General features: G+C 63.8%; 3 protein-coding genes across 3 annotated transcripts; 2 read left to right on the top strand and 1 right to left on the bottom strand.

The window, feature by feature from the left end:
- The first annotated feature begins 109 nt into the window (after positions 1 to 109).
- On the top strand, positions 110 to 2,365 carry SPAG7 (sperm associated antigen 7). The gene is made up of 7 exons (XM_058828517.1): positions 110 to 275; positions 787 to 854; positions 953 to 1,041; positions 1,378 to 1,462; positions 1,538 to 1,627; positions 1,811 to 1,967; positions 2,139 to 2,365. The coding sequence occupies exons 1-7, from the start codon at positions 125 to 127 to the stop codon at positions 2,267 to 2,269; spliced, it is 771 nt and encodes a 256-aa protein (XP_058684500.1). The 5' UTR covers positions 110 to 124; the 3' UTR covers positions 2,270 to 2,365.
- A 137-nt stretch (positions 2,366 to 2,502) lies between these two features.
- Positions 2,503 to 4,813, bottom strand: ENO3 (enolase 3). The gene is given in 3 exon segments (XM_058828518.1): positions 2,503 to 3,883; positions 4,156 to 4,216; positions 4,219 to 4,813. Coding segments are annotated over 3 exon segments (444 nt in total). The 5' UTR covers positions 4,492 to 4,813; the 3' UTR covers positions 2,503 to 3,773.
- Positions 4,814 to 6,041: 1,228 nt separating this feature from the next.
- PFN1 (profilin 1) lies at positions 6,042 to 8,593 on the top strand. Its single transcript, XM_058828500.1, has 3 exons — positions 6,042 to 6,218; positions 7,514 to 7,706; positions 8,342 to 8,593. The coding sequence occupies exons 1-3, from the start codon at positions 6,087 to 6,089 to the stop codon at positions 8,437 to 8,439; spliced, it is 423 nt and encodes a 140-aa protein (XP_058684483.1). The 5' UTR covers positions 6,042 to 6,086; the 3' UTR covers positions 8,440 to 8,593.
- The last annotated feature ends 1,809 nt before the right edge of the window (positions 8,594 to 10,402 follow it).

Consider the following 10,402-nt stretch of genomic DNA (forward strand, 5'->3'; position numbering starts at 1 on the left):
AACACTGCGGGGGACGTCGGGAGGGAGGGGACAGCGCTGAGGAGCCGCCGGAGCCTGAGGGACGCCAACTCCAAAGTGCGGGCCACGCCCCCTGCTGCCCGGGCCCTCCTGCGTCCCCGACGCGATGACGTACGACGCTGGGGACGTGGCCAGCGCGCGCCGTCACGTACCGTCCCGTCGCAAGATGGCGGAGCTGGACCTGCTGGGCTCCATCCTGAGCTCCATGGAGCGGCCGCCCGCCGCGGCTGATGGCGAGACGCGGCGCCGGGCGCGGGGTCAGCAGGGCCGGGGAGGGCGCGGAGGCACCGGGGGAGGGGCACCGACCGACCGACGGACCGGGCGGGGCGGGGAGCGGCGCGTGCCGGCCCTTGGCCCTCAGAATCATTCCCCCCCCAGCTCCCCAGGCGCCCGCCCCTCACGGGCCGCCGGCTCCGCCCACAGCGCCCTGGGCACGCCCTCGCTCTCCTGAGTGACAGTGCGGGGGCGCCTGGCCACGCCCCCGCGGTGGCCGCCCCCCGCCCCTTTACCCCGTGTGGCGCTTCTGGTCACGCGCCGCGCCCCGCCCAGGCCGGCCCGGCCAAAATCAGCCCGGCCCGGCCCGGCCCGGCCCAGCCCAGCCCAGCCCGGCCCAACCCGGCCCGGCCCAGCCCGGCCCGGCCCAGGCCAGGCCAGGCCCCTGCCTCAATTGAGAGACGCCCCGGGATGGTGCTGGCCCCGCCCCCCTCCGCCCCCTCTTGGGTAGTTCTGGGGGGTCACCACCGACCTGACACTCCCTCTCCTCTCCAGAACAAGCTGCTCGCATGAAGAAGCTGCAGGAGCAAGAGAAGCGCCAGAAGGTTGAGTTCAGAAAGAGGGTGAGTGGGGGGGGTCAGGCGTCACTGGGCATTTTGGCGCTCTCTGCACGAGTCCCCACAAATTCCTGGGTCCCCATGGACTGCCCGTGTGTCCTCAGATGGAGCAAGAGGTATCGCAGTTCATCCAGGCCACTGGGGAGCCCCGGCGCCGGTTCCAGCCCATGAACAAGATTGAGAGGAGCATCCTGTGAGTGGAGTCCTGGGCACACTGGGAAGGCACTGGGGGAGTACTGGGTGCTCTGTGGGGCACTGGGGGGCAATGGTGAGACAGCGGGGACGCCGGTGGTACTGAGAGCACTTGGGAGAACACTGGGGACACTGAGGAACTGGGAGTGGGAAGGCACTTAGGAGGATACTGGGGGTCGATGGCAGCACTGTGGGGCAATATTGCGTATGCTGGGGTTGGACACTGGAGTAGGACAGGAACACCCCAGGATGGCAGCACCCCTGGGGCAGTTGGGGACTCTCATGGGGAGGGACCCCACTGGGGAGCCCCAGTGCCAGGAGTTCCATGTTCCCCCAGGCACGACGTGGCAGAGGTGGCCGGCCTGACGTCTTTCTCGTTTGGAGATGACGAGGATAGTCGCTATGTAATGGTGTTCAAAAAGGTGGGGGATGGCGGGAGACACTGGAGGGGCGACTGGGGGAGATGAGGGAGCACAGGGTGACACCACTGTCCCCAGGAGTTTGCACCGTCGGACGAGGAGCTGGAGGCATATCGGCGTGGGGAAGAGTGGGATCCGGCCCGAGCTGAAGAGCGGCGTCGCCTCCGGGTAGGCAGGGCTTAGTGGGCATGAGCCCACAGTTGAGGTATGGGTGGGGCGCAACAGGGCATGGCCAGATGGGTGTGGCATGCCCGGTGGGGGCAGGTCTTGCCCTATGTGTGGCATGTGCTTGCTGGGTGTGGCCTGAGTGGGTAGCGTGGGCGAGGCTCGTTGCTGATTCCTCACCTGCAGGAGCTGGCAGCACAGCAGGAGGAGGCAGAGCTTGAGTGCAGCTCCACCCCTCCGGGTCCCCCTAATGACTACAAGGACAAATATCGGCACCTGATCGGCTCTGACGCTGCCAAAGCTGCTGCCCGCACCATGGAGGCCAACAAGGCGTACGGCTGTGGTGAGCAGAGGGTCCTGTGGGGGTCCTTAAGGTCTTGGGGGTCCAGGAGGCTTGGGGGTGTCCTGGACAAATGGGTCCCTTCACAGGGAGGTTTTGAGCACCCAAATACCTGGGCTCTCTCTGTGGGGGCTGGGGGGTCACAGCCAGCTGGCTCTCTCCTGTCTCCCCCAGTGCCGGTGGCCAACAAGCGGGACACGCGCTCCATCGAAGAGGCCATGAACGAGATCCGGGCCAAGAAGCGGCTGCGGCAGGCAGAGGATGAGGGTGGGGCCGGGGGGGGTCCTGGGGGGCCCTGTGTGTGATGGGAGGGTGGTGGTGGGGGGCTACCCCCAGGGGTATTTAACAGTGGGGGGAGGGTGACGGGGACACCCGGGGGGGGTGATAAAGCACCTCATCTCTTCGCCTGCTCCCCATGTCTCTTTTGGTGGGGCAGTTGGGATGAGGTGGGCACTTCCACATCCCAGGTCACGTGTGTGTGTGTCCAGCACTCCGCAAACAAAGCACAAGTCGGGAGCTCCTGGTACTTCACAAAGCTTATTGGAGGTGGGGGGAACCCCTTGATGGAGCCTCCAGGGTGGGCCCCACTGCTCTTCCCCTCCTACTTGGCCCTTGAGGTTTCGGAATTTGCGCCCTGCCAAATTGGCCTTGTCCCCCAGCACCTCTTGGATCCTGGAATGGACAAGACCTCAGTGGGGTGACATGGGAATGATCCAGGGGTCACGAAATGGGGGGACTTTGTGGAAGAGGGGGCCACATGGGGGACACACAGGGACAAGAACGCTCCTGGGAGGGACACGGGGATGGGCTTGGGCACCCTACCCAGGTCCCTGGGGGGGAGGTGGGCACATGGAGGCAGCCAGGACCCCTGGGGACATGTGGGGACAAGGGGACACACACAGAGATTTGGGGACAAGGGAGGGGACACAGATACGTGGAGACCCCTCACTTCATCAGCTGGTTGTACTTGGCTAAGTGCTTGGAGCAACAACAGGGAGCACCCGTCTTGATCTGGGGGACGGGGGACAATGAAGGCTGTCATGGAGGAAACAGGGAGGGTGACAGGGTTTGCGGGGACTCCCCTGGCCAGTCCAGACCCCACAACAAGGTCAGTGATGAAGGTGTCCTCGGTCTTACCCTAGCGGTGCATTACCATGACCCCCCAGCCATGCCTCTGGGCCAGCTTGCACCTGTGGGGGTACACAGGAGGGGTCATGGGAGGTGACATGGGGACATGAGCTTGCACAAGGGCTGTGCATGAAGTTTTTACACAAGGGCTTTGCACTTCATGGCCACAGTGATGAGGGGGGTTTGCACCTTTTGTGCAGAGACCTCGCCTCTTACAACAGTCTGCATGAGGCCTCTTCACAAGGAGCCTTTTCCCAAGGATTTGCACGAGGATTTGGCCATACACTCGCACCTGGGTGGACGCAGTGACTTGCGGGGCTTCCACAGAGATTTGCAGGAGGGTTTGCACAGGCTTGGCCTGGATGGCTTCAGTGGTGGGGATTTTCACAAGAGTTTGTATGAGTTTGTGTGTGCAGTCACACCTGATGGCTTCAGCGGTGGGGGATTTGCACGTGCACTCACACCTAGATGGACTACGTAACGACAGGGTTATACGGGGATTTGGCAGGGCATGGAGTCACACGACGATCACACCTGCATGGGCTCAGTGCTGGGCATTTGCACGGGGAGCTGCACGAGGATTCAGAGGACTCACCTGCGTGGACATGGTGATGCGATCTGGTTGACCTTGAGCAGGAGGCAGCTGCGTGCCTGCAGCCTCGCCTGCCTGTGTGATGTGCTTCAGGATGTCGCTGTCAGGTCACTGCCCACCACCTGGATGTCCGCCTGTGTCAGGAACCACTTCCAGCCCCCCCAGTTATTCAGGTCAAAGGGGTTCTCAGTTGACACCACTGTGGGGAAATGGCCACCAGCAGGTACTAGAGTGCACCAATGTGGCCCAGTCACCTGGGGGGAAGGGAGAGGGCCCTGGGCACAGCCTTGTATGAGCTATCAGAGTCCCTGGCTGCCTACCCTGTGCCTCCCAATTACCCCCTGGTCTTTCAGTTCATCCCAATGCCCTGCGGTGCTTCCCAGTCCTCAGTGTTGCTCTCCTGCTTCCCAGTGCCTCCCAGTTCCGTCCAAGTCCCTCTCAGTGCCCACCCAGTTTCATGCCAGTGCTCACTGGGATAGTCTTTGATGAAGGTCTCGTAGAGCTGTCCCCGGGTGATGAGGTGCTTGGGATGCAGGGGGGGGATTTGAAGTCCAGGTTGTATTTGCCATCACAGCAGAACTTGGCAGCTGCTACGTCCATGCCAATGACCACCTTGTCCAGGTACCCAGCCTTCCCAATGGCTGCTTTCAGAAGCTCCAGTGCTGCAATCTTGTGGATGAACATGGCTGTGGGGTAGGGGACCCAGAAGACAAGGCCAAAGTCATGGGGGTCCCAGCCTGACCCTAATCTCCACAGACACACCCCCCCCAGCTCCAAGTGCTCTGAGGTGGCCCTATGTCCCTCCATGGAGGATCGTGAATGATCCCAGACTGCCCTCCCCACTACTCAGGACACTCAAAGGGGTGCAGGGTGGGTCTGGGCCCTTCTCACCCAGTGCTGCCTTTTCGTGGGACCCTGCCCCTCTCCCACAGGTGTCCCACGGGATTATTTATCCCTTTCCCTTCGCCCCTCCCCGCTGGAGGGACCGTGATCAAGTTCAGACCCCGCTGGGGCAAACGAGGTGGGGCCACAAGTGCTCGAGGCTGGTGGCACTTGACGACGGTCCCTACGTGTCCCCCCCGGTTTGAGACTATTTTTAGCCCCTCTCAAAGGTCACGAGAACACGACCCCCAACCGGGGGAGCTAGTACGCCGTCTGAAGGCTCTGGGGGAAGCAGCACCAGCCAGAAGGGGAGGGGGTGAATTGGGTGGGATAGGATTTTGGGGGTGGAGAAGGTCCGGAGCGGGGAGTTCGGCCCCTAAGGAGTACCAGGGGTGGGGAAAATCAGCCCCATGGGTTCCAGAGCGTGGGGGAGGGGCGGTGGCTTCGATAACTTCCCGTGGAAGTTCCCGCCGGGCCTTTTATGGGGGGAGTGGAGGGGAACGGGCACCCTCACGAACCCTCGACACCCCCAACCTAGTTCTGGGGGTCGTGGCACCCTCGGCCCCCCTCGAAGGGAGAGGATCCCGGACACCACGGTTTCCCCCCCCCCCCCCCCCCCTTCCCCGATCTCAACCGCTGAGCCCCTCCCCCACTCCGGGGCAGGAAGTGAAACCGCTCCCCCTCCCCCCGGAAAATCCCGCCCGGGTCTGAGTCAAACCGCGACCCACGGGGGGAGGGGCGAGGAGTCCTGTACCCCGAGACACACACTGAACTACCACCCCCGCCAGCGACCCCCGTTCGGGGCTGCGCGGAGGGGCCAGCGCGGGGCGGGGTGTCACGATAAGAGCGTGTGTGTATCAGAATAGTCGGGATTCACAATATAGGGGGAGCAGGCGCAATGACGGGGGATTCGTTATCAGTCTGGGGGGTCACGATAACCGTGAGAGTGTCGCGATAACGGGGGGAGTCGGAATAACGGGGAACAGTGGCACAATAAAAGGGTGGGGGTCGAGGTGATGGGGAGGGTCGGAATAACGGAAGAGAGTCGGGATACTGGGGGGGTCATGCGCCGTGATAATCGCGGGATCCAGAATACGACGGGTTTGGGTTAAGGAGGCGAACGGGCGCGGTAAAGGAAGGGTTCCCAGTAATGGGAGTGCGGGGATGGCGGTAACGGTGCGGGCTGGAACAACGCGGGGGATCGCAATGGGCGGAAGATGTCGAGATAATGAGGGAAGGGTCGCAATAACAAGCCCCCTACCCCCCCAATCTCCGCGGCGCGCGGGACCAGGGGCGTTCCCGCCCCAAAGCTCCGCCTATTTGAGGGTTCCGCCCTCTTCCCCGCCCCCTGCCGTCCCCTATGAAAACCGCCGCGCGGCGCCGCCGCCGCTCCTCCGCCGCCGCCGCGCCTTGGTTGCACTGCGCAAGCGCCGAGCGAAAACCCCGCCCCTTCCCCGGCGAAGCCCTGCCCCCCGCGGCAGGCCACGCCCCCGCGCCCCGCCCGCCCGCCCGCCGCCGCCATGAGCGGGTGGGCGCCCTACGTGGAGACGCTGCTGGCGGACGGCACCTGCCAGGATGCTGCAATCGTCGGCTATCGCGACACCCCTGCCGTCTGGGCCGCCGCCCCCGGCAAGACCTTCGCCAATATCACGGTGAGAAGCCGGGACCGGCAGGGGTGGGGGGGGCAGCGCGCCAAGGCGTTTCCCGCCCAAGCGCGCGGAGGGCGGGGGGACCCAGTGGCCGATGAGGGGCGGGGCTGACCTCCCCCCACCCCCCCGCGACGGGCTCCGGGAAGGACAAAAAAGGTAGAAAAACGCAAAAGCGCCAGCGTGGAGCGCGGTGCGGGGGGGGCTCGGGCGCTGCCTACACCCGGGGACCCGGTGCCGGGGAGGGCCGGTGCTGGGGGTGGCCTGGAGGCGGGGGGGGGACCGGCGGCGAGGCAGTCCCCTCCTTAACCCCGCTTCGAACATTTTGGGGGGGTCGCAGGCGGGCGGGGAAGGGGGGGATGGGCAAACACCACGTGGTTCGACGACCTCCCTCCCCACTTCCCATTTATTTTATTACAGTCCTCTAAGTGGATGCCGGGGGTCTCGTGGGGGGGGTGTGGGGGTGGAGGAACCCCATCCCACTTAAAAACCCTCTAAAAATGCGCGGAATGCGGCCACTTCCCGGTGGAGGAGGGGCGGCCGGGGCTTCCTGTGGGGGAGGGGCGGCGCGCGCGCACCCCCTCCCCCCTCCCCACTTCCCCCCACGGAAATGGGGGGGAGGGGAGAATTTTGGGGAGGCTCATGGTGGGAGAGGGGGGCTACCGGACCCCTGGTCCCTGTTTGGGGGTGCCCTCATGGGGGTCCCCAGACGGCTGGGTCACCCGAGGGGCTATGACGGGGTTCTTGGGAGTCCCTGGATTTGAGGTCCCGATGGGGTTGTCTGGGTTAAATGTGGGGTCCCAGGGATGTTTGTTTGAGGGGTCCTTTATGGGGTTCCTGGGGGGGTTAGAGGGGGTTGTTTTGGGGTTCCTGGTCGGGTCGGCCCTGGAGAGTCCCGAGTTTGGGGCGTCATGGGGATCCCTATATTCTCGGGTGATCGTCGGGGATCAGGGGTCACACGTGGAGTCCCTGGCAGGAGTCATGGAGGTCCCCGGACACCTGGATCCCTTTTATGGTCATGGACTGGGAGTTACAAGAGTCCCTGTTTGCTGAGTGCCCTACAGGGGCCCTGCCTGGGGGTTTGGTGTCTGCGTTTGGTTTTGGTGGTCCCTGGGTCGTGAGCCTTTGGGGTCCCCTTGACCTGTCCCCATCCTGTCCAGCCTGCAAAAGTGGTGGGCCTTGAGGGGGGGATTATGGCAGTCCCCAGCCAACTATATTCCTTATGGGGTCACAGGTGGGTTTTGGGGGTTGTTTTTTTTGGGGTCTGTTTTTTGGGGTGCCCCTGACCCTTGTACCGACAGCCAGCGGAGGTGGCGGCACTGGTGGGCCCCGAGCGGGGGCCACTGCTGGTGCAGGGGCTGACGCTGGGGGGGCTGCGCTGCTCCGTCATCCGGGACTCGCTGCTGGTGGAGGGGGAGCACAGCATGGACCTGCGCACCAAGGGGGCTGCTGGAGCGCCCACCTTCAACATCACGGCCGCCATCACCAACAAGAGTGAGGGACCCCCTGGAACTACCCCTCTGTCACAACTACCCCACACCCTGTGTCATCCCCGTCACCCTCTCAGCACACCCCCCACCCTCAAAATCACCAACAAGAGGCACCTCCCCCTGGAACCACCCTGTATCATTGCCCCCCTCCACCCTCCTGTCACCCTGTATCACACACCCCCCATCCCCGTGCCCCCACACCTCCCTGACACTTTTTATCACCTCCTGACCAGTTCCTGTCACCCTCCATGACCCAAATCCTCTGCAGGTGCCTCCCATGTATCTTATGGCATCCCAGTGTCACCCAGTGTCACTCTCAACACTCTCACTCCTCAGGTGCCCCCATCTTTCCCAGTGTCACTCCATGTCACCCCGTGTCCTCTCCCCTGCACAGCTCCACCCGGCCACGTCACCTGCTGCCCTGTCACCTGTGTCACCCCTGACCTGCTTCCCGTTCATGTCCCTACTCCCCCTTGCCCCAGATGCCCCCAAACTACCCCTTGCTAAGTCCTGGGGTCCCTCATCCCAGCTGTTGCTTCCTGCCCTTCTTCCCCCTTGACCCCCTGTCTGTCTGGGGATTGATGGGGGTTTTGGGAGGGTTGAGGATCACCCCCCCACCTTATACCCGTACCCCTGCAGCCATCGTGCTGGCCATGGGCAAGGAGGGCGTCCACGGTGGCTGCGTCAACAAGAAATGTTATGAGATGGCCAATCACCTGCGGCGCAGCCAGTACTGAGGGGGCTGGGGGGGACCCCTGGGATCCCCCCAGGGACCCCTGGACCCCCAGGGACCAGCAGGAGCTGCCAGGGACCAGCAGGACCACATCCCCCACCCCCTTGTCATTCCCCCCAATCCCCGCTGCCGGCAGCAATAAAGTGCCCTTGTGGGGAGTCGCTGTGGGTCAGGGATTTCAGGGATGTGGGTGCTGTGGGGGGGAACCTCGATGTGTGCCCGGGGCCATGGGGTGCGGCTCTGCCCTCCACCCTGGGTGGAGGAGGCCTCCCCGGATACCCGGGTCCAAGGGTGCTGCCATGCCCTGGGGGACAAAGTCCACGATGGGGCAGCACCTGCCCCATGATGTCCCCCACCACCCCCCCGACTCTCAGGAGGCAACGTTGGAGGGCAGAGGCTTTATTGGAGGGCTTCATTCATGGCAGGGGCTGCACCAGCAGCAGAGGGGAAGTCAGTTGGGGGTGCAGGCAGCAGCTGGGGGGTGGTAGGATAGAACAAGGGGCTGGGGGACATCTGGGGGAAACAGAAGAGGCTGTGGGGAATTGGGGGACAGGAATTGTAGATATTTTGGGAAGTTGTGAGGCAGGGCCCCAGGTGTTCAGAGAGTGGTGTGGGGCAGAAGTGGGGAGGTGGTGGGATGGGTTGATGTGGGGCAGAGGTGCGGATGTGGGGGGATAGGGTGGGGCAGAGGGAGATGGGGAGCTGATGTGGGATGAAGAAGGTGCTATAGGGCAGAGATGGGGATGTGGGGTAGAGGGGTAGATGTGGGGTAGGACCAGACATCCGGGCAGGCAGGCGGAAGCTGCTCCGGTCCCGTCTAGTCCTTATAAGGGCAATGTGGTGGCTCTGATGCTTCCTGTTCCCCCCCTCTCACCCCCCCGGGCTGACTCACAGAGGGGGGGAAGGGCCCGCAGTTGCCCCACGGGGGGGAACTGGGGTATCAGGGGTTGGGCCGTGGGTGGATGGGGTGTCCTTCCCCCTGTCCCCTCTCGCCCAGCAGGGAGGGACCCAGGTGTTGGGCCCCCTACGTGCCTTTGCCCCTGCCACGAGGTGACCCCCTTGGCTGTGAGGTTGGGGCATACCATCACTCCATCACTGTCACCTGTGGAGCCATGGCACCCCTACATCTTGTAGGACAGTGTCACTGCCCCCCTTCCACTCCATCTCAAGGTGATTCTGTCACCTGTTAACATCTGTGTCATCCCTGGCACCGTGGGCCCTCTAGTGTCCCCCAACAACCCCCAACACCTCAGGGCTACCCCAAAACTGGGGCAGGGGCTGTAGGGAAGGGACAGGGTTTGGAGGGGAAGTGCTGGAGCGGGGGTGGGGTGCAGTACCTCACCAGTGACTCCCAGTTAGAATCAGTAGTGGGGGTCAGTGGGAGGTGCCAGTATGAGTAGGGGGACTCCGAATGACGCCGGTGCTGAGTGATGCACCTAAGATTGCCCCCAGCAGACCCAGACTGTGCCCAATGCCTGTCAGTGCACCCAAGAGTGCCTCCCAGCGATCCCAAGCGTGTAACAAGTGCTTCCCCGCATACTCAAAAAGCCTTCCTGACAGCGCCCCCCAGTGTCACAAATGCTTCCCAATATCTCCCATAGCGTCCTAGTACCCCCAGCACTCACCGCCTAGAATAGAACGGGACAGGCATCACCCCACGGCGCTGAGCAGCGGCGGACGAAGTGCGTGAGGTACCGCTCGTCGACCCCTTCCGCCGCCGCCGCCTCCGGCTCCCCTCAGGCCCCCCGAGATGGCGAAATATCGCGAGAGAAGGGTAGGGCTACTTACTACCCGCCGCTGCCCTAGCCAATCCTCTTGGTTACTGAGCAATTTCCCTTCCCGCCAAAACACCCTCCACCAATGAGAGACGCGAGGGCGGAACAGGTCCCCGGGGCTCGCGGTCACGTCCCCTCCCCTTAGAGGCGGCGCTTCCCCTCAGAGCTACGCTCCCCGCTCGGGCCTCCGCC

The sequence above is a fragment of the Poecile atricapillus genome, assembly GCF_030490865.1.
Source record: "Poecile atricapillus isolate bPoeAtr1 chromosome 36 unlocalized genomic scaffold, bPoeAtr1.hap1 SUPER_36_unloc_4, whole genome shotgun sequence".
Classification (NCBI taxonomy): domain Eukaryota; kingdom Metazoa; phylum Chordata; class Aves; order Passeriformes; family Paridae; genus Poecile; species Poecile atricapillus.

Excerpts from the sequence above, each read along its gene's own strand:
- SPAG7 (XM_058828517.1), top strand. The coding sequence starts at position 125 with ATGACGTACGACGCTGGGGACGTGGCCAGCGCGCGCCGTCACGTACCG. Across the intron at positions 855-952 it reads AGGTTGAGTTCAGAAAGAGG|ATGGAGCAAGAGGTATCGCA; the intron begins GTGAGTGGGGGG and ends GTGTGTCCTCAG. Across the intron at positions 1,042-1,377 it reads AAGATTGAGAGGAGCATCCT|GCACGACGTGGCAGAGGTGG; the intron begins GTGAGTGGAGTC and ends ATGTTCCCCCAG.
- PFN1 (XM_058828500.1), top strand. The coding sequence starts at position 6,087 with ATGAGCGGGTGGGCGCCCTACGTGGAGACGCTGCTGGCGGACGGCACC. Across the intron at positions 6,219-7,513 it reads AGACCTTCGCCAATATCACG|CCAGCGGAGGTGGCGGCACT; the intron begins GTGAGAAGCCGG and ends TTGTACCGACAG. Across the intron at positions 7,707-8,341 it reads GGCCGCCATCACCAACAAGA|CCATCGTGCTGGCCATGGGC; the intron begins GTGAGGGACCCC and ends GTACCCCTGCAG.